This window comes from Aotus nancymaae, unplaced genomic scaffold, assembly GCF_030222135.1.
Source record: "Aotus nancymaae isolate 86718 unplaced genomic scaffold, 86718_ANA_hifiasm-v0.15.2.pri h1tg000051l, whole genome shotgun sequence".
NCBI classification, from domain to species: domain Eukaryota; kingdom Metazoa; phylum Chordata; class Mammalia; order Primates; family Aotidae; genus Aotus; species Aotus nancymaae.
In genome coordinates, this window is record NW_026988465.1 from 422,826 (window position 1) to 450,306 (window position 27,481).

The following is a 27,481-nucleotide window of genomic DNA, read 5'->3' on the forward strand; positions in this document are numbered from 1 at the left end:
GTAACACAAATGGCACCAGAAACTTTAGCTGTCTTTTCTGTAACACTTGAGTGAAACAGAAAGGCACCTGGTGCTGACTTGTGAAGTCGAAGTCGCTGTAAACTCTGTTACTATAAACGGAACACTAATATCATTTGACATTTTCAGAAGTGGGCAGTATGTGTGTGAATAGGTATATGATCCACCAGTCCCCAGGGAAGCAGAAACACCCACGGGGCAGGAGACTGCTGTCACCTTCGTCTGGTTCACCTGCTCCCCCTCTCCGTGCAGGCTTCCAGGGAGCTGGTGGCAGTTTTGGAACTGAGCTCCCTGCACCTCCTTGTAGCACCCCACTTCACTCCCTTCCCTCCCTAGAAGTGGGATGAGACTCCACTACTGAGAAGAGGAGACAGAGAAGCACCATTTATCTCCTTGTGCCCGGGAAGAGTGACACCACCAAGCGAGGGCAGCTGTCTACCCGCAGTGAAGTCGTGGGGTCCCCATGGCTGTGGGGGGTAGGCAACAACTCTCTCAAGCAGGGGTGACTAAGTGGTCATCGCAGCCCCTCCTACCATAACCCAGACCCACAGACAGCAGCAATTTCAGATCCTAGGAACCATCTCCCATGCAGACACACAAACACGCAGTGAATGTGGCATCCCACAATTGTTCCCTTTATTTCTGAACTGCCACCGCTGCACCGATAAGGCCACTTGGGTTGCAGGCACACTGTGGAGTGTCAGAGGACAGAGAGGAGAGGGACTGCGCACAAAGACTGCCCTGTCCTCACGGGGAGGAAAAGCGGCCACAGAAGAGAATCCCGTTGGTCTTGCTGTGCTGGATGAAGAAAAGGAAGGGGTGGTCGGCACAGAAGCGGGCGGTGAATCTGGCGCACCGCAGCATCATGATGGCAGCCGTGGCAGCCGCGGCCTCTGTGCCTTCCTCGTTGACCTCCACAAAGGATTTGTGCACAACCTTGGACAGAAACAGTTCTGTCTTGGACATTCCGGAGAAGTCTGCCTTGCCCACCTCGAAGGCGTCGGTCATGCCCAGGTTGCGCAGGACGCGCTCCATGTCGTAGCTTTCCTCCAGTTTAAACCGCGGGAGAAACACTTCCACCTCCTCTTCATCCATCATGTCCAGCCTCGTCCATTCTACGAACTTCTCGTAAGTGATTTCTTTCTCCACCTACAGGGAGACAGTGGAAGACTTTAAGATCTAGGGTGCTGCTGCCCAGCAGGGCCCCACGCGATGCTGTGATGCCGGACATGGACAGCAGCGGGACCATGGTTCGCAGGGGTCTGTGTTAGAACGCAGCCACCGCAGATACCCCGAGTGATTCCCTCGCGAGCACAACTCGCTCTCGGCTCAGCGGTTACCGTTCTCAAATCGGTGGTCTCATCGGGAAGCATGATGATCATATTCAGCTCCTGGCCAACATAGGGAAGCACCAAGATCTGGGTAAAGATTTCTCCTATATAGGTCTTCTTGAAAGTAGATTTCTTAAACATCATTTGCACAGGCTTCTCTTCATTCTATAAATAAAACAGATAAACATGAAGTTGAAACGAGACCCCACTGACACATGGCACAAATTCATCAGAGCCGGCCACTCTCTGCAGGGCGAGACGCGGCTCACGTTTCTGCCCGGCTTCCAGAACACCGGGCAGTGCCTTCTCTGCCATCTTCATTGCCGCAACCTCTGGGGTGCTCAGGGCCCAAACCCGAGGCGTCTTTCCTCTCGTTGGTCTCAGTCAGTCTCATGGCTTTAAACACAGTATCATACCAAATTTACCTCCAGCCTGACCTCTGCCCTTCCTTGGGACTCCTGTACTTTACTGCCCACTTGACACCTATGTTTGGACGTAAAAGAAACTCCAATGCCACCTGTAATGTGGAGCTCCATGGGTCCTCCAAGTCGGCTCTGTCTACATCTCTGCCCACCTCAGCTGAGAGCAATGCCACCATCCAGTGGCCAAAAGCCCTGGAGTGCCCTTGACGCCTGTCTTTCTCTCACACCCTGCGTCTGACTCACTGGTAAACTATATTGGCTCTACCTTGTAAATATATAACCAAAATCTGACCTGTTCCTTCTGTCTCTGCTGCTACCAGCCTAGCCCTGGAATAACTGTGATAATATGACTGTGATTGTTTCCAGCAGAGAGGCCAGAGGGACACGGTAGCACCTGAGTCAGATCACATTGTTCTTTGACTGGACACCCTTCCCTGGCTCCCCATCTACTCGGAGTGGAGCTAAAAGTCCCAAAATGACCTGGAGTTGTGATAAGAGCTCGTCCCCAGTTCCCTCTCCCTTTGCTTGTCTGCTACAGTCACGGGGCCGCCTCACTGCACAGCCAGCAAACTCGGTTCATCTCATCTCTACGCAATAAGCCTGTCCCCCAGAGCCTGGAGGGCGAACCTCTGCCTCTTTTTGGTCTTTGCTCAAAAATCACCTTGGCAGAGAAGGTGTCCTTGATAGATCTTACCTGACGCGACACCCCCACCCCAAACACAGCATCTTCCCTAAAAGCTTTTATCATTCGTAAAAGCACTCTTTTAACCATGTTAATTATCCGCAAGCATGTTGACTTAGAACCTCTGCTATTAAATCTATCCTGACTAAATGTGAGGAGTTACAGGGAGTTACGGTTGGTTGGCGGCAATCGCCCTCTGAAAGCAGCCAGTGCTACAAAGGGAGTGCCTTGGTATGCCTCTGTAGCATTTACTACTGCCTAATACAGTCCTATTTTCTTATTTATGCTTGCTGTCGCTCCCCCAAGAAAACATAAGCTTCACCAGGGCAGGCAGGCTTTGCTGGTTTTGTGCACAGCTGAAAAATACCTAGCACCATGCCTCAGAGATAGAAAACACCGAGTCAGGCTGGGCACGATGGCTCATGCCTGCAATCCCGCCACTTTGGGAGGCTAGGCAGACGGAGCATCTGAGGTCAGAAGTTCAAGACCAACCTGGCCAACATGGTGAAAAAAAAATTTTTTTTTTTAAGGTTTATTGAAACACAGCCATGTGTTTCCATCTCTATTAAAAATACAAAAATTAGCCGGGTGTGGTGGTGGGCGCCTGCAATCCCAGTTACTCAGGAGGTTGAGGTAGGAAAATCGCTTAAATCCAGGAGGCAGAGGTTGCAGTGAGCCAAGACTGCACCACTACACTCCAGCCTGGGAGACAGCATGAGACTCCATCTCCAAAAAAAAAAAAAAACGAGAAAGAAGGCACGCAATCAATCTCTGCTGAATAAATGCCTAAACGAATTAAATGCAGGACCAGGTGCGGTGGCTCATGCCTGTAAGCCCAGCATTTTGAGAAGCCGAGGTGGGCAGATCACTTGAGGTCGGGAGTTCGAGACCAGCCTGACCAATATGGTGAAACCCCACCTTTAAAAAAAAAAATAAAACGAATTAATGAGCTGGGATGCTGAAAAGCCCAGGCAACATTTATACATCTTACCAGCAAAAACTGCACTGGTCAGCAACCCCAATGTAAGGCCAGTAGTCTTGCCGGGAGCACGGACGCAGACCCCCGCCTTTTTTCCAAAGCCCGGACGAGCTCGGGCAAGCTCAGACATACTCAGGCATGTTCCCTTCTCCCATGCTCGCACAGCCTGACCTTCCCTTAAATAGCCCAGTATGCATACAAGGTGCTGCAACCCTAGCCTCTTTCTAGCCAACAGCAGCCAAGTCTTTCTGGCCAATAGCAGCCAAGCCTTTCTAGCCAATGGCAGCCGAGTAATTCTAACCAAAGGCAAGCCAAGTCCTAGCTGAAGGCTTGTAATTCTACCCAGTGATAGTCTTGCTCTCCCACAACCAATCGAGCTCCTTCACTCCCTATATAACCCCCGTGCCTGAGAGGAGTCCCTGAGACTTCTCCGGCCCCTCCTGTGGGATAGCAGAACGTCACCCAGGAGCGTGAATATAACCCTTCACATTGGATCTTCTTGTGCTGGTCTCAGTTTGTTTTAAACTCAGTGAGAACAAATCTTAGAGTCAGCAACCCCAGCCAGCCACTGAGAAAGACAAGAGGACAGAACCCACACCCCATCCAGCAGCCCTTGTCAGTGCCTGACTCCGAGCTGCTCCTGTGAGTTGAGGAAACACTCTGCAATAGGCAAAGATGCTGTCAGCTCCCCAGTCTCCAGTGTAGCACATTCTTCTGTGTTAAATGGAATAAACAAAATATGCTGGGGTGGCAGCTTTCCGCTTCTGTGTGTTTGAGGCTCGCCTTGGCTGGCCGTCAGCCTTTGGCTAGAGCAGTCTCGCCTGCCCCACTCATTTCCTTGGCCAGCAATAGGCATGTTTTTTCCATAACTGACCAGACAGGAACTGTTTTTTGGGTTTGTGGCCACATACATAGTCTTTGCCACAACTACTCAACTGTTGTTACAGGATGAAATAAATAAGTAAATAAGCATGGCTGTGTTTCAATAAACCTTAAAAAAAAAAACAGGTGGCGGGCCGGCTTTGCTGTAGGGTGAAGTTTGCTGACCTCTGCCTTTAAGAATTTCTCCCTGCATCCCTTCAGGGTCCAAGCCTCCAATCTTGTAACATAAAAAGATGTAACCTTGAATCAAAAGATCTAACCTGAATGATTCACTAAATACACAAGTGTGTAGACAAGTTCCATTTTATATAGAAATGAAATTAAAATGAGAATCTGTATCAACTCAAAATCTGTGTCCTTGGAGGTACACCCCCTCCCCAGCCTGGTGCACTCAATACTGCAGCCCCTCCTCCATCCTTCTTCACTGCAGAGCTAAGCATGACGGGATCCCTCATCTCCCCAAACCCACAGGACATACAGTTCTGGCCTACACCATGCAGAAGGAAGCTTTCCCTTTCTGAAAGGCAGAACCACCCAGGGGAAGGTTTAGGCTCCCCTCCCCTCCCCTTGTTCCTCCCCCTCCCTGGTGCCTGGACTGCTGTGGCTAGCTGAGCCATCCTGTGACCATGAGGAAGAAGGCCACATGCTGAGGATGGCAGGGCTGGCAGTACCAGGCCAGCCCAGGTCTCACCTCCCTTCAGACCTCCTGGCAGGGGAGATGAGCCCCTCTGAGCTAAACCCTGGTGAACTGGGGTTTCCGTTACCTGTAGTCAAACAAAGGTCTTGTACATCTTGTTCATGATTAAATTTTAAAGAGAAAAATTATTTTGCCAGGGGAAAATAGGCCAGTTCATTTCAGAATAAAGCTGGAAAGAAAATAATTCTTTTTGAATTGTGAGGAGAAATAGACGATGAAAATAAATTTCCTGAGACACTGAAGGTTCAGGTTCAAGTTAGCCTGGAAGATCTAACTTATGGTCAATGGTCAAGAACACACTAGAATTAATCTATTCTGTCCACTTTGCCTGTGTTCAAAAATCTCTATAGTTAAAGATAAACAAAACAAGAGAGAATAAAGTGGATTCAGTAAGAGGAAGATGACATCTTCCAAGCTGGAGGTGGTTAATCTCAGTGTCTATCTACATGTTTGGTTTGCTTGTTTTAAAACAAAAATATGTACTTATCCTTACTATCAAGAGAGTACTATCACTCATTAGTTCAGCATTTACTAAGCACCAGCTACAAGTCTGGCACTCGTCAGACAGCTCTCCCTGCTCAGCCTCAATTCAGCAGCAGGGTGATGTTCCGACCCTGCTGTGTGGCACAGAGCCAGCAGGGGGCGCGGTGGCGGCGCGGCCCGGGGTTTCCGCCGCCGTAAAGGAGTGCGTAGGTCCTGATGGGAATGAAGCTAGAGAAACGGGGGAAATGTCCGCTAGAAGATGGCACACCATATCTCGAGTCTTTTTAAGACCTTGATCGAGCCTGAGGGCTGCACCTTCAAACTTGCCCTGTAGGTGGCAGAGCGGATGCCCGGAGCCCAGGGGCACGGGGCCACCCGACTGACAGGAAGCAGGAGGGGCAGAGTCAGAAACGCCCACGGCTGCGGGCGCTCGTGTGAACACAGGCGCTGCTCTGAGAATCGCCTCTGCCACGGCATCTTACTCGCCTTGCTGACTTTAAACGGTCTCTCCTCGGTGTGCTCCTTAAGGAATTGTTTATCCCAGTTTCCTTTGAAGTAGATGGCATTCACCAGAACCAGCTTTGTCAATGAATCCACTGTGCCCGGGGAGAGCAACTCGGCAATTTTACCTGAGAGGAAGAATTAAAGACCGCGTTAGACAGGGGCGGCTGCTGATCCCTGACACATCAGGAATTGGTGGGGCCTTCTGCTTCAGCAGTCAAGTGCACAGATAGAGACTTCCACTGTCCCCCCAGTAGAAAGGGATACGTGTCCTTTAAGCAAAGCAGCAAAAACTTCTGGTAAGAAAAACATCATCATTTGAATGAAACACACAAGTGAACAAGTACATGTTAATTATGCAGGATAAGTTCATAACACAGGAGATAGGAAGGAGTGGGGGGGGGGCTATGACTTAAAGACAGAACTTAAAGGATTGTCAAAAGATGGGCAGCCAAGAGATATTCTTTACAAGCTTAAAGTACAGGTTAGGCCAGTCACGGTGGCTAACACCTGTAATCCCAGCACTTTGGGAGGCTGAGGTGTGAGGATCACTCGAGGCCAGGAGTTGGAGACCAGCCTGAGCAACACAGTGAGACCCTGTCTCTAAGGAAAAGAAAAAAAAATTGGCCAGGAGCAGTGGCTCACGCCTGTAATCCCAGCACTTTAGGAGGCCAAGGTGTGTGGATCACAAGGTCAGGAGTTCAAGACAAGCCTGGCCAATATGGTGAAACCCCATCTCTATTAAAATTACAAAAATTATCCGGACGTGGTGACACATGCCTGTAACACCAGCTACTCATGAGGCTAAGCAGAGAATCACTTGAACCCAGGTGGCGGAGGTTGCAGTGAGCTGAAATTGCTCCATTGCACTCCAGCCTTGGCAACAGAAGGAGACTCCATCTCAAAAAATAAAATAAAATAAAATTAGCTGGACATGGTGATGCTACCTGCAGTCCCAGTTACTTGGGAGGCTGAATCAGGAGGACCACTTGAGCCAAAGAATTGAGGCTGCAGCGAGCTGTGATTGCCACTGAACTCCAGCCTGGGTGACAGAGGGACACCCTGTCTCTAAGAAAAAAAAAGTTAAAATTAAGAACCGCAGGTAGACCAGGGCATGACCCAGTGTCCCGCAGCAATGCATGAAAACTGTAGACCAGGAACTACTAAAGAGGGAGACGGCTTGAGATCCACGCTATGGATTTTTTATGTTATTTTTGAAAGGAAAGACTATATTCACATTAACTCCCTCCTCAAAATTAAAATGTGGACTGGTCCAGAAGAGATGTACCAAACACTGAAAGACATCAATCACAGGTACATTGGAGAGCGCAGGGAAAAGCCAGAGAGACCAGCACACACTGAGCACTTCCAAAACATCAATTAATGGCAACTGATTTCAGAAGCAGATTTTTAAAGTTTGCAGTTATTTAGAGAAAAAAATGTCATTCCTGTTTACAACTGTCAGTTCCTTTTGTGAAGGAACTGACAATAAAATGGATTAAGATGCTATTACAAGTAGAATAACAATACTTTTTCACCTTCTGTCTTTTCAGCTACCCAGGTGTTTATATGTTTTCTGGACTTCTCTGCGACGCTGATAAAGTCAAGCTCCTCCATCTCCGCTTGGTAGAATTTTTGGCAGGAATCTCTAAAAGACTAGGATAGACACAGGGACATAACTACAAAAATGGTGAACACCAACGGCCTATTTCTTCATTGAACCGAATCAGAAAATCTATAATTTTATAATTGACATATGTAATTTACAAATAAATATGAGGACTTAACCTAAAATCCAACTTCCTAGCTTTAGCTATATTTAATCCTAGCTTAAAAACTAAGTCGAGGTCAGGCGCTGTGGCTCACACCTGTAATCCCAGCGCTTTGGGAGGCTAAGGTGGGTGGATCACATGTGGTCAGGAGTTCGAGACCAGCCTGGCCAACATGGCAAAAGCCTGTCTCTACTAAAAATACAAAAATTAGCCAGGTGTGGTGGCGCACACCTGTAATCCCAGCTACTTGGGAGGCTGAGGCAGGAGAATCACTTGAACCTAGGAGGCAGAGGTTGCAGTGAGCCGAGATCACGCCACTGCACTCCAGCCTAGGTGACAGAGTGAGACTCTATCTCAAAAAGAAAAAGAAAAACTAAGTTGAATCAGGCTCTGAATATCAAACAAACTTCACCAACTGCTGGGTCCTTTAAGGGAGCAGTCACGCATCAAGGAGTTGCCTGACAAGATGTTGATAAGACAGTTGAAAAGCATAAAGTAGATCCAACATATCGGCAGGTGAAAAGAAACAAATTACAAAAGGCTACGTATGGCATAATGGCATTCAGAGCCACAAGCTTCCTGCTGGACCGCAGCCCCCACCACCTGGCCACCTTCATTTCTTCAGTGAGCAACAGCAAATATGACTTACTGAGAGGAAGTCACAGGACTTTTCCCCAAAGAGCCTGTTGGCCGTCCTAAGCAAGTACTGCGTGCCAGGCTTGTTCACTTCGGTGAGAAGAGACTGGAAGCCCTGGTGGATGTCTCCGCCACCACCACTTTTATTTAAAGAAAGTACCTGAAATCAAAAACAGAATGAAAACACATCACGTCTGTATGCTGACTTCAGGAAATGGAGGAACCCGAAACAGCCTAACAACCGTGCAGACTCTTACTACTGCTTAAAAGATTCATCCGATTAAAGGCGAGAAGGGTCTTGAAAGCCCCTCCCTGTACCCTGTCAGTGCTGGCATGAGCTGCAGTGCCCTCCACAAACCCGGACTTCTGAGGCTCAGTACTTGGAGTTTGGTGGCAAACAGGGGTGTGAACCAGACCTCCTGTCTATGTAAATGCAGGCGGCTCCTGATGTCAGAAGGGCAGGGTCCCTCCTGCCTGTGGGTCCGGGCTGGCCCTGTCACTGGCTCTAACTAATGATACAGTAGGTAGAATTCAGTAGAAGTCATGCTGCTCCAGGCCTAGGTCCTTTTTAAAAGGCCTGGCAGCTGCCACGTTCACTCTCTGGTACCCCGGCCACCATGATGGAAGGAAGTCCAAGCTATCCTGCTGAAGGCCACATGGAAAGCCCTGGAGGAAGTGCCACCACCTGTGAGGAGAGTTGCTTGAAGAATCAAGGACTCAGGTGTGAGAGAGGCCTTCTGGAACCTTCCAGTCCAGCTGTCCACTGAAACAGCTGCATGAGTGACCCACACTGCTTCCTGGGACCAGGCCTGCCTGGTCAGGCCACAGAATCTGAGGAATAATCAGTCACTGTTATTTCCAGCCACTAAGTTTGGGATGGTTTGTTTTGTGGCAATAGATGACACACGCGGCCATCCGGAAGTGGAGTTCTGCCATGAGCAAAACCTAACACATGTGACCCTGGCCTTGGCCCCAGGCAGCTGGCAGAGACTGGATGGACAGGACGAAATGACTCCTGGGTGCTGGAGAAAGGGGGCTGTGTGTATAGAAGCTGAAGAAGTGGAGAGAAAGTCACCTGCAGTGACAGGGAGGATGGTGTCTCTCCCCGTGAACTCCTGCATCTGGCTAAGGCCTCCAGGGGGAACATGGCTTCTTTTTGCTGCCCAGGATATCACACAGGAAGAAGGAACTGTTCCATTTTCTTTTCTTTTTTTGTTTTTTTGAGACGGAGTTTCGCTCTTGTTACCCAGGCTGGAGTGCAATGGCGCGATCTCGGCTCACTGCAACCTCCACCTCCCAGGTTCAGGCAATTCTCCTGCCCCAGCCTCCTGAGTAGCTGGGATTACAGGCACGCGCCACTATGCCCAACTAATTTTTTGTATATTTAGTAGAGACGGGGTTTCACCTTGTTGACCAGGATGGTCTCGATCTCTTGACCTTGTGATCCACCCGCCTCGGCCTCCCAAAGTGCTGGGATTACAGGCTTGAGCCACCGGGAACTGTTCCATTTTCAAGCAGAATTTAAAGGAACTATTTCCAACCCAGTATGTGCTGGGTGGAGAATAAAAATGTTTCTTCTTCCCAGCCTCTCCAGCTAGCAAAAGATTCTAAAAGAAATGGCCTCTGGGGCCGGGCGTGGTGGCTCACGCCTGTAATCCAAGCACTTTGGAGGCCAAGGCGGGCGGATCACCTGAGGTCAGGAGTTCAAGACCAGCCTGAACATGGTGAAACCCCATCTTTAAAAAAAAAAAAAGAAAGAAAGAAATGGCCTCTGGGCAAAGATCAAATCCCAAACACTGGCCTCAAGGGTGAGGTCAAAATCCACTTGTTAAACCTTAGAAGATTCAGGAGCATCTTACTCTCTGGCAGGCTCTCTCACAGCACCCTGACTCCCAACCCAACACAGAGCACTCAGGTGGTGGGGGGGAAGGTGCGGGGGTGGCTTTTGTCCGGGGAAGCAGATTTTAAGTTGATAGACAGAAATCCCACAGTGATTTTCGGGCACTTGTAACAACTTGGACTAAAAGGGAGAGACAGCTCAAAGTGCAGGGAGGCCTCTGGGCACCCACGTTCTAAGTGGGAGGTAGGCTGGGAGCACAGCAAGCGTGGGCCATTTCTTACAGAACAGGAAAGGAGCTGCTGAGAGCGACACCGGGACACAGAGGCAGAGCACGACCAGGGCAGCAGCGGACAAGGGACGATTCTGGGAAGCTGCAGTGGAGGCTCATCAAGGCTCATCAAGGAACGCCCCTCACCCGGGGCTGAGGGGTGGACGACACGCACCTGGCTAGGCTTAGGAATTGCCACTGTTCAGTGATGCCACGGGCCTCCCACGCCTCCCATGATGGGCTGGATGTGTCCCCCAAAATTTACACACTGAAGTCCCAACTCCAGTGTCTCAGAATGGAACTGTATTTGGAGAGAGGGCCTGTACAGGGGTGATTAAGGTAACATGAGGCCATTAGGTTGGGCTTTAATCCATTAGGACTTGTGTCCTTATAAAAAGAGGAGGGCTGGGCACGGTGGCTCACGCCTGTAATCCCAGCACTTTGGGAGGCTGAGGCGGGCAGATCACAAGGTCAAGAGATCGAGACCATCCTGGCCAACATGGTGAAACCCCGTCTCTACTAAAAATACAAAAATTAGCCAGGCATGGTGGTGCGTGCCTGTGGTCCCAGCTACTCGGGAGGCTGAGGCGAAAGAATATCTTGAACCCAAGAGGCAGAGGTTGCAGTGAGCCGAGATTGAGCCACTGCACTCTAGCCTGGCAACAGAGCAAGACTCTGTCTCAAAAAAATAAAATAAAAATAAATAAATAAATAAATAAAAGGAGGAGATGAGGCCAGGTGTGGTGACTCACACCTGTAATCCCAGCACTCTGGGAGGCCGAGGTGGGCAGATCATAAGGTCAGGAGTTCAAGACCAGCCCGGCCAACATGGTCAAACCCCGTCTCTACTAAAAATACAAAAATTAGCTGGGTGTGGTAGCGGGCGCCTGTAGTCCCAGCTACTCGGTAGGCTGAGGCAGAGAATTGCTTTAACCTGGAAGGCGGAGGTTGCAGTGAGCTGAGATCGCGCCATTATACTCCAGCCTAGGCGACAGAGTGAGACTCCATCTCAAAAAATCAAAATAAAAATAAGAGATGAGGACACAGACACACACAGAGGGATGATGACCATGTGGGGACACAGGGAGAAAACAGCGTCTACAAGCTGAGGAGAGAGACTGCAGGAGAACCCGACCCTGCCCACACCTGGCTTTCAGACTTCCAGGGAACCACGAAGTCCACAGGGCAGACCACAGCAGCCATGGGTGGCCCCGCCCAGCCACGTCTCCAGTGTGCACAACCTTGCTTAGGACACACGTGGAGGCTTGATAGGTACTTGCTTCAAGCCTGTCTTCTGGGAGCACTTCCTCTCAGAACCCAGCGGCCTGGCCTACGGGAGCCCAGGCACCCCACGAAGGAGGCGTGTAGAGGGCCCCAGTGGAGAAGGCCACAGGGAAGACGCCCCAGCACTCTGCTGAGCCGCTGCTGAAGCAGCCCCACAAGGGACCCAGCCAACACCAAGTGGAGCAGAAGCACCCCTCGATCCACCCAGATTCAACAACCAGGAAAGCTGCTAAGCTGGGAGTGCCAGTTACGCAACAACGAAGAACTGGAGCACTACAGAAAACACGTTCGGCTGACAGATGCCGTTCTAAGAAGGTTCTACATCCAAATGAGAAAATGAAGACTCCCAACAATCAAAAAGCAGGTGACAGTACCCAAAGATCATCACAGGACTCAACCTGAACCTTGTGACTTTACAACCATCTACAAACTCATGAACAGGCTAAGCCATGTGATCATGAAATCGTTCATTCCTCTGAATCCAGCACCGCCTCTCCAGCCCGACAGGTCAGGGTGCTGTCCCAGGGTGCTCCGGCATGGGTGGCGTCCCCTTGCCTGTCAACTCTCCACCCACACCCTGCGATCTGCACAGTTATCCCTCTAGAGCAATCCCTGTGGGATCTGGAACTCAGAGGACCAGCTCACTTGGCAGTTTACAGTGTCTGTGGCTGTCCTGAAGCCATACCTGGGCCATCTGCGCAGCGGTGTTTCCCTGTGCCCCCATGTAGACCATGGCCAGGGCAGAGGCCATGCTCATGGGTGAGAAAAACACATTCTTCGAGTTGCCTTCACCCAGCGTTTTCAAAAGGTTTAAGGCAAAGGTGCCATTTGCTTCTGCGAGAAGATCCATGACGGCAGACCTGGAACAAGATTTAAAATCAGTATCACGTAAGCACAGCTTCCACACAACCGCACTTCACATTCCTTACCACAGACGCTGTGGCTCGGTGAGCAAGCAGGGACACGCACAACTCTGGGTGTGTCTTTTTGAGACTCTCCTAATTATTTTGTGTGTTTCTAACGTTAAGTATGGAAACTGAAAGAGTTCTACGTGTAACGCAGCCCTGCTTTGTGAGGACTCCTTCCTGCACGTGTGCCTGACAGAGGATAAAGTGTGGGAGGAGGCACCCTTTCCTAGAGTCACTTCCTTGGGGCGGAGTTACAGAAGGGGTGTTGGCTTTTGCTTCTACGTGTGTATTCTTTTGTGTGTTTTGTGGGCTTAAATGTACTGTGTTTTAATTTCAAAAATATTCAAGATGATAAATTCATTGACAGTTACACAAGAAAAGATGGCCAAATGTTTTTATAATGAGAGAGAACCCATTTCAGGGTAGCAAGAGCCTTAAAATAAAAGATGATACATCAAGCCACATACAAAGATGTGTGAAAGCCTTTCAAATGCCTTTTGACCCTCGGATCTCCTTCTATGAAATTCCTGCAGGTGGCAAGACTCCAATCTTAGATCACGCTTGGGGACCTCCTGCTGCCACAAGCCAGGCCTTCCTGCTCCTGAACTCACAGAGCACTCAGGACACCACCTTGTCTCCCGGGCTGTGGGTGTGTGCCCATCTCCACCTTTAGAGACAGGCTCCGGGGTAGGGTCAGGCTGCACACGTCTCTCTAGCCCTGGCGTGCAAGGTGTGTGGCAGCCCCAGCAGGGTCCAGAGCAGGAATACAGCTGGATAGTCGGGGCAGGGGAGCTGGGGTGTCTCCAGGCCAGCCGGAATCACAGAATCATGTTACAGTGCACCAAGCCCTTAGAGAGACCAACCATCAACACTCCACTGCACTACAGGGAAGGTGACGTTCACGGAAGTGAAGCTAAGAAGCAGCCGCCCTGGAAACGCAGGCCGATGCCCTGTCTGGACCACTGCTCAAGAAGAAGAATCTGCAGAATCAGGTGAGAGGACAGGGGCAGGTCAGGGCCCCACCGGCAGGCAGGCTGGGGAGGAGGGGAGGATGCGGGGATGCAGGGCCTGCCTGCTCTGACACAGTTCACAAATATTTACCCAGTGAATATGGCCTAGTCGGAGAATGCCAGCATTCTAAGCCAGTCCCAGTGACTCACTTGAGCAGCGGGTGGGAACCCACAGAACAAGGAAGGGGAGAAGCAGAAGCAGATATTTCCTGGAGCAGATGGGAGAGGATAGAAGGTGCCTACTGAAGGGCCTGTGAGGAGACGCTGAATTAACCCATTTTCCACCATGCATGGCTTTACATTCACAGCTGGGGTTGGCTGAACAAGTGCCCCAAAGATACCCGGGTCCTAATCCCTGGGACCTGCGAATCCTCCCTTACATGGCAAAAGGGACAGTGCAGCGTGATTCAATTCAGGCTCTTAAGATGGGAGATTATCCTGGATTGTTCAAGTTGACCCTACATGTAATTACAGGTATCCTTCTAAGAGGAAGGCCCGTGGAGATCTCATGGGAAAAAGCAATGCAAAGAATAAAGCAAAATGCCCCTCCACTGGCTTTGACGATGAAGCCAGGGAACACAAGGACTGCAGCTGCGGTAGCTGGAACAGCAAAGAGGAGCCTCCGGTCCTCCGGAACCTCTGGCCCCATGGAACCCATTTTCAGCCTCCAACCTCAGAACTATAAGAGAATAAATACGTGCTGTTTAGCCACAAATCCATAGGCATTTCTTACAGCAGCCACGGGAAACCAAGACAATAACTAATACGCCTGGTTTGCTGTCCTTGTTTAAATATTTTGTTTTCAAATTCTTTTTTTTTTTTTTTTTTTTGAGACAGAGTCTTGCTTTGTCGCCAGGCGCCAGGCTGGAGTGCAGTGGCACAATCTCGGCTCACTGCAACCTCCGCCTCCCAGGTTCAAGCAATTCTCCTGCCTTAGCCTCCCAGGTAGCTGGGACTACAGGCGTGCACCACCACGCCCAGCTAATTTTTTTGTATTTTTAGTAGAGATGGGGTTTCACCATGTTGGCCAGGATGGTCTCGATCTCTTGACCTCGTGATCCACCCGCCTCGGCCTCCCAAAGTGCTGGGATTACAGGCTTGAGCCACTGCGCCCAGCCTGTAATTCTTCTTTATTGGCCTTTCTTAGGTTGGCATTTCCATTTGAATTAAAAGTCTTCAGACTGGGCGTGGTGGTGCCTGACTGTAATCTCAGCTCCTTGGGAGGCCGAAGCAGGATCACTTGCGGCCAGGAGTTCGAGAGCAGCCTGGGCAAGATGGCAAGAACCTTGTCTCTATGGAAAAACAAATAAATAAAAAAGTTTAAGAGTCCTTCAGCATTTGAGGGGAAAATGTGTGCTGATGGTAGAATAGTCCTGGACAGGGTTGGGGAAGCATGTGGGACTTTTCCCTGGCCAGCTGACCTTATACTTATCTCTGTTTTTTTCTTTTTTTGAGACGGAAATTCTTCTTTATTCATTACAGAGAACACTTGGGGCACTGGGCACTCCCAGTTTGCCAAGCCTTTCCAAACATATTTTAAGATTACTCCTTTCTAATTAAGGGACAACAGAATGTACATATTACTAAAATTCTTCTGGATATAAGGGAGTCTTTGATGACAAATAACTCCAGGATTCTGCAGAGCCTTGGGAACATCAATAGAAACAAAAGTAGCCATTACACAGAACTGAAGCAAAATTGGGCCCATTTTTGGTTCTTTGGATTCTAGATCACAAGAGCTGCCCGCTTATCAACTTGAGAAACAATTGGTAAAACAGGGAAACGCCTAGGTTAAGAATAAGAAAAGAGGAGGTGCCCCAGAGCAAGAAGCACAGCCTGTGACGCCTGCGTGTCAGGACTCAAAGCCAGCGGACACCCTGACACATGGGGTCTTCCCTGGCCTGGGGACATGACTTCTGACTTTGTCCCCAAGAAGGCTCAGCCCATGTGGAGACAGCTCCTTCATGAACCAAAAAAAAAAAAAAAAAGACAGAAGTAGGCTGGGCACGGTGGCTCACGCCTGTAATCCCAGCACTTTGGGAGGCCAAGGTGGACAGATCATCTGAGGTCAGGAGTTCAAGACCAGCCTGGCCAACATGGTGAAACCCCGTCTCTACTAAAAAAATACAAAAATTAGTCAGATGTGGTGGCACGCGCCTAGAGTCCCAGCTATTCAAGAGGCTAAGGCAGCAGAATCACTTGAAACCAGGAGGCAGAGAAGCAGTGAGCCGACATCTCACCACTGCACTCCAGCCTGGGTAACAATAGTGAAACTCCATCTCAAAAAAAGAAAAAAACAGAGATAAGTATAAGGTCAGCTGGCCAGGGAAAAGTCCCACATGCTTCCCCAACCCTGTCCAGGACTATTCTACCATCAGCACACATTTTCCCCTCAAATGCTGAAGGACTCTTAAACTTTTTTATTTATTTGTTTTTCCATAGAGACAAGGTTCTTGCCATCTTGCCCAGGCTGCTCTCGAACTCCTGGCCGCAAGTGATCCTGCTTCGGCCTCCCAAGGAGCTGAGATTACAGCCAGGCACCACCACGCCCAGTCTGAAGACTTTTAATTCAAATGGAAATGCCAACCTAAGAAAGGCCAATAATCAAACACTCTGTCTCCAGTAATATCCCTGAGAATCTGTTTCAGGCAGATTTTATATCAATAACTTCAACAAGGCAAAGCCACCCCACCCTTGTCTGAAGACACACCCACTGGGCCTGTCTGGCCAGCCCAGGGTACACCAACTGGGGCAGAAGAAAAGTCAGTGTACATGGATGGGTTTCACTGTGTCAGGGGATTTCATTTGAAATAGTGAACTGGAGAAACCAAACCGGGGTATTCAGAGGAGATGGCGTGAGTCGGAAGGGAGACAGCGTTTCCAGTCCTGGCTCTGGTACCCTGGGCAAATCACTTGACTTCTGCTATCAGTTCCTTCCCATATGAGGAAAAGCATGTACCAGATAATCTGGGTTCCGTTCCATCTCTAACATTCAATCATTCTTAATACCAAATGCAGAAAGAAGAGCAGAAACGTAGCTCGATTTTCAAAGCCCACAACGAGGCCAGTAATGATATTCCAGTTCTTAGCTGAAAACACTGCTGACAGCCATGAAAGGTAAAATTATATCTATGCCTTACATAAAAATTGCTGAGCAAAAAAGAAACAATAAATCAAGGATGCCCTAGAGATTTAGTTTGCTTAGCAGAAATTATGTTAATCATTAAATAACTGAATACCCTACTCCTGATAAACACCCTTACGTTAAACAGCAAGTGATACTTCCCATGCTTCCCTAACAAGGTAAGAATGACCTATTTGGCTGGGAGCAGCGGCCCACGCCTGTAATCCCAGTACTTTGAGAGGCCAAGGCAGACGGAACACCTGAGGTCAGGAGTTCAAGGCCAGCCTGGCCAACGTAGTGAAACTCTGTCTTTACTAAAAATGCAAAAATTAGCTGGGCTTGGTGGCAGGCACCTGTAAGTCCAGCTACTTGGGAGGCTGAGGTAGGAGAATTGCTTGAACCCAGGAAACAGAGGTTGCAGTGAGCCGAGATCGTGCCACTACACTCCAGCCTGGGCGACAGAGACTCTGTCTCAAAAAGACAACAACAACAAAAAAAAATTGCCTACTTCAGCAGCCACCAGCACAGCTGATGATAAAACATTAGTCCCTTAATTCCCCAAACAGGAACAAGATAAAAATACCTATCATCCCATCCTTGTGTAACTTTGTTCTGATGGTTCTAGCAAAGGCAAATATAACTCATGAAACGTAATGAGAAAGGAGACAGTCAGAAAGGAGACGAAATGAGCATAGTTAGCAAACAATTTGATGGTCTACCTGAAAAACAGCCAGAATCAATAAAATACTCTTAAAACTGAAAAATAATGGAGTAAACTGTGCTACAAAAAAAAAAAAAGGAAAAACAGGCCCCAATAGAAACATGTGCAAGGGACATGAACAGATTTACCCCCCAAAAAGAAAGACAATAGCTAATCATTATATTTAAAAGTTTCAACTTCAGAAAAAAATATCACTTTTTTGACATATACTAGATGCTAGGTCCACATTGAAAGACCCTTACCCTGGGAGATAGCTGCTGAGAGCACCTAGGTTTTATAAGCAAAGAAATCGGGCCTTAGCTCATTGTATCTTGTCCCGGAGGACCCATGGCTACAAGTGGCAGAGTGAGGTCTGGAAGCCAGGACTGCACGGCTCTGCAATTCACTTTCTTCATCACAATGGTGCACAGCCTTCCCAGAAAGCAATGGTGTACATTAAAGACACCTTTTCAAACCATGAACTTTGCAATTACAAAAACCATTCGCGCCAATACTAACAAAGACGAGCAATCCTTCTCATATCATGCAAGTAATAAGGAGATACCAGGAACAGGGCTTGGCCCATATGCACTTCTGTATTTTCCAGACCTACCCCATGCCATCACACCTGCACACTGTGAGACCATGCACACCAGGGAAGAAAACAAGATAAGCCACATTCCACCCCAAAGCTTACCCAAGGGAGTTAACCCTGATGCCCACATGCACACAGGACCAGGAGAATGATGATCCTGACCTCTTGCCTCATTCTATTACTAAAATCCTCTCCCCAAGGGCTTATCTGTCATGCCCAGATCATGACATGTCTGTGCTAACATGATGTCTCCTGGTGCCTGCCACTAGCGTGTGTAAGGCCACTGACACACCTCATGACTATTCATGTCACCCTAAAAACCCGGAACCACCTGTCCTGAGGGCCAGCCCGGGAACTCTTGCCCCTGTGCTGCCACCCTCCTGCTCCAGCATAAGCCCAATAAAGCCTTGTCTGGGAAACTTTCTCTGCTTTGTGTCAATTTCCATTGCCTGAGAGCCTAAGAACCCATGATCAGTAACAATACTATAAATTGGTACACCAATATTTCGTGAGTGTAATTTAGCATTATGTAAAAAATAAAAGTAAAATACAGTAAAATAAAGGAAGGAAAGAAAACGTCATGAATACATTCATACTATCTGAATTAAAAGTTCCACTTCTAGGAATTTCACTGAAGGTAAAACTCACAGGTTTTGTACATAATAAAACATTATGCACAAAAATAACTATTGAAGTACTTCATATGCTACAGAAAAAGAAAACATCCTTAAAAGTCCAACAACAAAGAACCAGTTACATTCTGTCACACCTGTGATGGGATATAAATAGGGCTAATAATAAAAACCATAGTAATGACATGGTAATATACAAGATTATATAGAAAAAAAGATATAAAACTATAAATACAATTTAAGCTTATCCATATAAATTAAGAAGACAGGTAAGTGCAGGCATAATTTGTAGACAGAAGAGAAGGAAATACTATATGCCACGTTTCTGAGTAAGGGTAATTTTTATGTTTTTGTATTTCTCTGAATTTTCACATTTCTATAGCATATAATTTATGGAGGGCATTGGTTAACTCTTTTTATGAAATTGCTATATATACATTCATTTAAAAAATCAAGTAGTGCTGACAGGGCGCAGTGGCTCATGACTGTAATCCCAGCACTTTGGGAGGCCCAGGTAGGTGGATCACAAGGTCAGGAGATTGAGACCATCCTGGCCAACACAGTGAAACCCCATCTCTACTAAAAATACAAAAAATTAGCTGGGTGTGGTGGCACATGCCTGTAATCCCAGCTACTTGGGAGGCTGAGGCCGGAGAATTGCTTGAACCTGGGAGGCAGAGGTTGCAGTGAGCTGAGATCATGCCATTGTACTCCAGCCTGGGCAACAGAGTGAGACTTTGTCTCAAAAAAGAAAAAAAAAATCAGGTAGTGCTAAAAGAGATGTTACAAGAGACAACAAGCTCCTTCCCAGCCCTCCCAACTCCCCTTTGCTCTTTCTTCTTGTATTTACCGCCATATTTCTACATAACATGTGCATACTACTATTTTTGACCTAATGATTTCATTACTATTATTATTATTGAGATGGAATTTTGCTCTTGTTGCCCAGGCTGGAGTGCAATGGTGCAATCTCGGCTCACTGCAACCTCCACCTCCGGGGTTCAAGAGATTCTTCCAGGTTCAAGAGAGTCTCCTAACCTCCAATCCCTGAGTAGCTGGGATTACAGGCATGCGCCACCACGACCGGCTAATTTTTTTTGTTTTTTTTTTGTTGTTTGTTTGTTTGTTTGTTTTTTTGAGACAGAGTTTCGCTCTTGTTACCCAGGCTGGAGTGCAATGGCGCGATCTCGGCTCACTGCAACCTCCGCCTCCTGGGTTCAGGCAATTGTCCTGCCTCAGCCCCCTGAGTAGCTGGGATTACAGGCACGCGCCACCATGCCCAGCTAATTTTTTGTATTTTTAGTAGAGACGGGGTTTCACCATGTTGACCAGGATGGTCTCGATCACTTGACCTCGTGATCCACCCGCCTCGGCCTCCCAAAGTACTGGGATTACAGGCGTGAGCAATTTTTTGTATTTTTAGTAGAGATGGAGTTTCACTATGTTGGCCAGGCTGGTCTCAAACTCCTGACCTCAGGCAATCCACCCGCCTCAGCCTCCCAAAGTGCTGGGATTACAGGCATGAGCCACCATGCCTGGCCCTATTTTATTATTTTTAATTTTGTGTATATTTATTTATTTTTATTAGGGTAGCAGTCTTACTCTGTTGCCCAGGCTGGAATGTAGTTGCATGATCATGGCTCACTGCAGCCTGGACTTCCTGGCCTCAAGCAATCCTCTAACATCAGCCTCCTAAAGTGCTGGAACTACAGGCACCTGGCCAAATTCTAGAATTATCTATTGCCCTCCTAATCTAGAGGCTGAGGACCTGGCCCCTATCCACAGGTTTGCTTTATTATCACTAAATAGCATTTGATGCTAAGCCAGGTGGTGGGATGGAAACCCATTTCCCTTTTCATTTAATGCGGATTTGCCTTATATTAATAGTGCCTTTCCCTGATTTCCTTAGTTTTTTAACTAAGTTTTTAACTTTAAGTAGTTTAACTTAGTTTTTAACCTGTAGCAAATTTTCCCCAAATGGTCTACAGGTCAAACCCTTTCAGTAATTTTGTCATATGCCTGGACACAAGGAATAATCTACCAGCTGCATTTTCCTCTCCCACAGTCTGTCACCATGCTGCTGAGCATGGGGGACTTTCACGCCAAAGAGAAATTTTCATAGGCAGAGGACAAGTTTCCCTGCTATAATACATGGCTGATTTACAGTTTGGCAGGCTGGTCAAACTGATTTTTTTCCTCAAACACAGCACATTGCTGACAGGACAAAGAAATTATTTTTTCCTTATTTATTTAAGTGTTAATGACATATTTTAATATGTCTGATTTTTTAATGCTGTATGCAAACTTACAAATTGCACAAACCTCAGTAAACTTTTGAACTTTCTATAAATCTAATAAATCAAAATGTACAAATCCAGTAAGCTAGCCTCTCCTAAGACTTTCAAACAGTACAATGATTACAAAACTTATTTCTATACCTGTACTATGTCTAGCAAAAGGTATTCCTTAATATCACGGATTTAACTTATTTAATCTTTGTTATATTTTCCTATTCCTTTACTAAGGTAATAGTAATGCTTATTTTAATAGTTTCCTGTAGGGAAAATTAATCTTATGGGGTTAAATCCTGTAATGGGGTTAAATCTCTTTCAGTAAAACCAAGGTGGGGTTCCCCAGTTCATGGTCTTTGTACATCACAGCCGTCCTCAGCACAGGGAACGCACTCTTTGAAGCTCAGCACATTTGACTAGTTAGGGCAGCTTTGAGCTTCAATCCCACCTTCGCTGGGATTTTATAAGGCCTCAACCAAACACCAAATTTCAGTTTCCTGCAGCCTGATGTCCTTCCTTAAAACGAAACATCGCATTTTCCTCTGAGTTGCATAGATCAGTGTTGTATGGTATAACTTGGTCTTTTTGTTTAATGTTTAGGCCTTTAAGTTGGTTTGTACAACTACGATGTTTTGTTAGCCCAGGAAGCTACAATAACTAAACTTTCTACATAGCAATCATAGACACGGTGCAAACATTACTAAATTCTTTTGTGCCTTTTTAAAGCTCATCTTGTCTGCCTCATCTGAACTTATGAGCTTGGGCTTTTTACAAACAACATATTTCAATTAACTGATGTTTGTTTTCTTCTTTTTTTTTTTTTTTTTTTTTTTTTTTGAGACAGAGTTTCGCTCGTTACCCAAGCTGGAGTGCAATGGCGCGATCTCGGCTCACCGCAACCTCCGCCTCCTGGGTTCAGGCAATTCTCCTGCCTCAGCCTCCTGAGTAGCTGGGATTACAGGCACGCGCCACCATGCCCAGTTAATTTTTTGTATTAGTAGAGACGAGGTTTCACCATGTTGATCAGGATGGTCTCGATCTCTTGACCTCATCATCCACCCGCCTCGGCCTCCCAAAGTGCTGGGATTACAGGCATGAGTGTTTGTTTTCTTCTTGCTCTAATTGTCCTAACTTGGCTAGTGGGAATCTTTACTTACTTTATCTCCAAACACGCTTGCTTTATATGCAGGGGTCCCTAGCAGGTCCATCCGTGGTCTGTTAGGAACAGGTGAGCAGCAGGTGAGCGAGCATTATTACCACCTGAGCGCCACCTCCTGGTGGCAGCATTAGATCCTCCTAGGAGCATGAGCCGTCTTGTGAACTGTGCACGTGAGTGATCTAGGTTGCATGCTTGCTTGTTATGAGAATCTAATGCCTGATGATCTGAGGTGGAACAGTTTCATCTTGAAACCATACCCTCCACCCCATCAGTGGAAAAACTGTCCTCCATGAAACAGTCTGCTCCCTGGTGCCAAAAAGGTTGGGGACCATTGCTTTAAAAAAACAGCAAAGTCTTATCAAACCATTTCAGATTTTTCTAGTCCAAAGACTAGATACTACAGGTGCACACCACCATACACAGTTAATTTTTTATTTTTTGTAGAGACAGGATCCCACTTTGGCTCCCAAAGTGTTGGGATTACAGGCATGAGCCACCATGCCTAGGCACTTGCTGATTTCCTGCAGATTGGCTCTCTGTTCTCTTTCTCTGTCAAGTACAAAATTCTTGAACTGACCTCATCTGGGACTTCCCACCTTTCTCCATGCTGTGACACACACAGAAAATGATATTAGTATAGCACTTTGGGGCCAGGCTACTTGTCCCAGAGGTGACCAGCACAGAGCTCCAGCCACCCAGACTCCCCAGGTTGGAGGGAACAGCTAACCCGCCCAGGGCACAATGCCTGCACAGAGGCTAGAAAGTTCTGCTCTGGGGCCGGGTGTGGTAGCTCACACCTGTAATCCTAGCAATTTGGGAGGCTGAGGCAGGTGGAATACCTGAGCTTAGGAGTTTGAGACCAGCCTGGGCAACACAGTGAAACCCCATCTCTACTAAAACACAAATAATTACCCAGGCATAGTGGTGTATGCCAGTAGTCCCAGCTACGCGGGAGGCTGAGGCAAAAGAATTGCTTGAACCTGGGAGGCGGAGGTTTCAGTGAGCTGAGATCTCACCACTGCACTCCAGCCTAGGTGACAGAGCAAGATTCTGTCTCAAAAAAAAAAAAAAGAAAGTTTTGCTCTGGAAGATTGAAATTGGACCCCTTCTTACATACACCATCTACAAAAGTCAACTCAGGATGGATTAAAGACTTAAATGTAAAAGCCAAAACTATAAAAATCCTGGAAGACAATCTAGGCAATACCATTCTGGACATAGGAACGGGCAAAGATTTCGTGACAAAGACACCAAAAGCAATCACAGCAAAAGTAAACATTGACAAATGGGATCTAATTAAACTTAAGGGCTTCTGCACAGTAAAAGAAATTATCAATAAACAGCCAACACAGAATGGAAGAAAAAATTCACAAACTATCACTGACAAGGTCAACTATCCAGCATCTATAAGGAACTTAAACAAATTTACAAGAAAACAAACAATTCCATTAAAAATTTGGCAACAGATATGAACAGACACTTTTCAAAAGAAGACATTCATGCAGCCAACAGGCATATGAAAAAAGGCTCCGTATCACTGATCATTAGAGAAATGCAAATCAAAACCACAATGAGATACCATCTCACACCAGTCAGAATGACTATTATTAAAAAGTCAAAAAAGGAGATAGTGGCAAGGTTGTGGAGAGAAGCTCAATACTTACACACTGCTGGTGGAAGTGTAAAATAGTTCAACCACTGTGGAAAGCAGTGTGGCAATTCCTCAAAGGGCTAAAAACAGAACTACCATTCAACCCAGCAATCTCATTACTGAGTATACACCCAGAAGAATAGAAGTCATTCTACCACAAAGAAATATACATGTAAATGTTCACTGCCACACTATCCACAATAGCAAAGACATGGAATCAACCTAAATGCCCATGAATGGCAAATGGGATAAAGAAATTGTGGTACATATACACCATGGAATACTACATAACCATAAAAAAGAATGAGATCATGTGTTTTGCAGGAACATGGATGGAGCTGGATACCATTATCCTTAGCAAATTAACACAGGAAACAGAAAACCAAATACCTCATGTTCTTACTTATGAGTGGAAGCTAAATGATGAGAACATGAACACAGAGAGGGGAGCAACAAACACTGGGGCCTACCAGAGGGTGGAGGGTGGAGGGTGGAGGGTAGGAGGAGGGAAAGGGACAGAAAAAATAGCTCTTGGGTACTAGGCTTAGTACCTGGGTGACGAAATAAGCTGCACAACAAACCCCTGTGACATGAGTTTACCTGTGTTACAAACGTGCACATGTATCCTGAACCTAAAATGTAGGTTTAAAAGTTTAAAAAAAAAAGAGAGAAAAAAAAAAGAAATTAAAAAAAATGAATGTTCTGTTCTGGACTTATTCCCTCACTTTCATTTTCCATCATGACATTTTATTCCATTTTGCTTTCTATACTAATTCTTCAGATACCATCATTATAGTTTATTGAGTCTAAAAATGCCTTGTACTGGAATTGGCCTTAACTTAAAATACTTAGTTTACATAGTCGAGTATGACTAAAGTACTTTTCTCTTTCGCGGCACCACATCACAATGGATGCAATTACTCAGATAGGGTCCTGCAATGAGAACACACGCCATCTATGCTGATAACAGCAGTCATTGGTGTTCATCCCAGCACACACAACAGCCCCGGTAGCACAAGGCCGGCCCAGAGCCTTAAACTAAAGGTCACTGAACACATCAGATCTTATCTCATCAGGCCTGACACACACCAGGAAGGACGCAGGCAGCTGCAGGGCGTATGCCTGTCATTAGGCACGAGGGCATCCCAGAAAGCAGAAGTGCCCAGAAAATGGACTCAGGTGCCCCCTCCCATCTGAGTATTCCTGACAGCATGTGAATATTAATTTTCTGTACCTCAGTTTTCCAAAGCCAAGCTTTAAGACAAAAAAGAAGAAGAAGAAATTAACTTAAATCCCAATTTGTGGTTAAAGTTTCCCCCATGTCCTCTTTGCCTTGAAGACATCAAAGCTTGTAATAGTTTGCCTGTAGGGAGTTTAAAACACAGAGCAGTAAGGAGATCTGGGCTGATTGTCTCCACTGGTCTGAGCGACCTGGAAAGCGCTGCGGAATTGGCCAAGCCACGCCCGGCCAGGTCAGTGAACACAGGCAGGGGGCCCGACCGGCCGCCGTTGGCACCGACCACTGCCCCACGCGCCGCCTCTCGCCGCCTCCGGCCCTCCCTGGCTCCCGACGCCCGGCGCCCGGCGCCCCAAGACTGAGTACGCGTCCTCTGGGTCGCAAGGCGGGCGGGGTATGTCACCGAGGCCGAGGGGACGGCGGGGGTCACCTGTGGCCCGGGGGACTCTGCGCCGCCCCCATCCCACGCCGGCCGCCTCGAGGCCTCAGTAGGCGCTGGTCCTGGGCTCCCGGGGTGCGGGGGTACTGGGTCCGCGGCGTCACCTGCCGGGCTCGCCGCCACGCACGACTCACGGGACCGCGTCGCCGTCCTCTGCTGCTGCGGGGCTCCGGAAGGGAATCCGAGCCGGGCGCTCGCCCAGGCCCCCGCCCCCTGGGACTGCTGGGGTCACAGCCTCGCGCGGCCACGCCCCACTTTCGTGACACCCGCGTCCCCGCGCGCAGTCGACCCACGCGCGTTCCCGGCCACGCGAGCTCCCTGCTCCCCCTCCCCAGATTTCCCCACGTGGGAGCGGCAAATCCAAGCCAGCGTGCCCAAGCCAGACACTTACTCCAGGGCGGGAGCGGAGCGGCGGTCAGAGGCGCCGGAGCCGCCCTGGACCTCAAATACCGGCGGGGAGGCGGGCGGAGTCCCGGGAGGCGAGCCAGCGCCGCCCGCCCCGAGCCCGGCGAGAGAGGCGGGGCGGGAAGTGCGGGTCCGGTAGTGCGCCCCCACCCGCCTGCCCACAGTACGGGGCGCCACCAGCGTGTTTATGGTGCCTCTGGAGAGACTGAATGTTGGCCTGTTTCCAGAAAAGAGCCGGCTCCTGGTACATGGACATTCACTGGGCAGTGCAGAACACGCATTTAAAAATGAGCAGACTAAGGGCCGGGCGCGGTGGCTCACGCCTGTAATCCCAGCACATTGGGAGGCTGAGGCGAGTAGATCACGAGGTCAGGAGTTCAAGACCAGCCTGGCCAAGATGGTGAAACGCCCGTCTCTACTAAAAATACAAAAAATGAGCAGACTAACCCGGTCTCTACTAAAAATACAAAAGTTAGCCGGGCGTGGTGGCGCGCGCCTGTAGTCCCAGCTACTCGGGAGGCTGACAGGAGAATCGCTTGAACCCGGGAGGTTGCAGAGAGCCGAGATCGCGCCACTGCACTCCAGCCTGGGCGACAGGGCGCGACTCCATCTCAAAAAAAAAAAAAAAAAAAAAAAGAGCAGTCTAGAGACTGGTCACAAAGACTTTGCTGATAAAACAGCTTGAGGCAAAGAAGCCAGTCAAGGCCAGGCACGGTGGCTCACACCAGTAATCCCAGCACTCTGGGAGGCCAAGGCAGGCAGATCACTTGAAGTCAGGAGTCCCAGACCAGCCTGGCCAACATGGCAAAACTCGTCTCTCCTAAATATACAAAAATTAGCCGAATGTGGTGGCGCACGCCTGTAATCCCAGCTGCTCAGGAGGCTGAGGCAGGAGAATCACTTGAACCCAGGAGGCGGAGGTTGCAATGAGCCGAGATCGCGCCACTGCACTCTAGCCTGGTCCATCTCAAAAAAAAAAAAAAAAAGAAAGAAAGAAAGAAAGAAAGAAAGAAAAGAAAAAAAGCAGACTTTGATACTTTGCGTGGCAAAAAGGAACAGTCAGCAGAGTAAACAGACAACCCACAGAGTGGGAGAAAATCTTCACAATCTATACATCCGACGAAGGACTAATATCCAGAATCTACAAGAAACTCAAACAAATAAACAAGAAAAAAAACCCAACAATCCCATCAAAAATTGCTCTGGCATGAATAGACAATTCTCAAAAGAAAATATACAAATGGCCAACAAACATATGAAAAAATGCTCAACATCACTAATGATCAGGAAAATACAAATGAAAACCACAACGCGATACCACTTTACTCCCGCAAGAGCAGCCATCAACAAAAAATCAAAAAATGATAGATGTTGGCGTGGTTTCAATGAACAGGGAACACCTCTACACTGCTGATGGGAATGCAAAATAGTACAACCACTGTGGAAAATTGTGTGGAGATTCCTTAAAGAACTAAAAGTAGATCTACTGTTTGATCCAGCAATCCCACTACTGGGTATCTACCCAGAGGAAAATA

The 27,481-nt window shown here is 47.8% G+C and overlaps 1 protein-coding gene across 2 annotated transcripts; it reads right to left on the minus strand.

Annotated features, from left to right (window-relative positions):
- Positions 1–630: 630 nt before the first annotated feature.
- SERPINB6 (serpin family B member 6) lies at positions 631–25,717 on the minus strand. Of its 2 annotated transcripts, none has more exons than XM_064362932.1 (7): positions 25,153–25,717; positions 12,481–12,655; positions 8,417–8,563; positions 7,534–7,651; positions 5,981–6,123; positions 1,359–1,514; positions 631–1,167 (listed from the first exon to the last, which is right to left on the minus strand). In XM_064362932.1, the coding sequence occupies exons 1-7, from the start codon at positions 25,206–25,208 to the stop codon at positions 766–768; spliced, it is 1,197 nt and encodes a 398-aa protein (XP_064219002.1). In that variant the 5' UTR covers positions 25,209–25,717; the 3' UTR covers positions 631–765. The 2 variants fall into 2 exon arrangements, with proteins under 2 accessions (XP_064219002.1, XP_012320287.2); XM_012464864.2 differs by lacking the exon at positions 25,153–25,717 and adding an exon at positions 12,725–12,807.
- Positions 25,718–27,481: the final 1,764 nt, after the last annotated feature.

Excerpts from the sequence above, each read along its gene's own strand:
- SERPINB6 (XM_064362932.1), bottom strand. The coding sequence starts at position 25,208 with ATGTCTTCAAGGCAAAGAGGACATGGGGGAAACTTTAACCACAAATTG. Across the intron at positions 8,564-12,480 it reads CCGCTGCGCAGATGGCCCAG|GTACTTTCTTTAAATAAAAG; the intron begins GTATGGCTTCAG and ends TTTTGATTTCAG. Across the intron at positions 1,515-5,980 it reads GACCGTTTAAAGTCAGCAAG|AATGAAGAGAAGCCTGTGCA; the intron begins GCGAGTAAGATG and ends TTTTATTTATAG.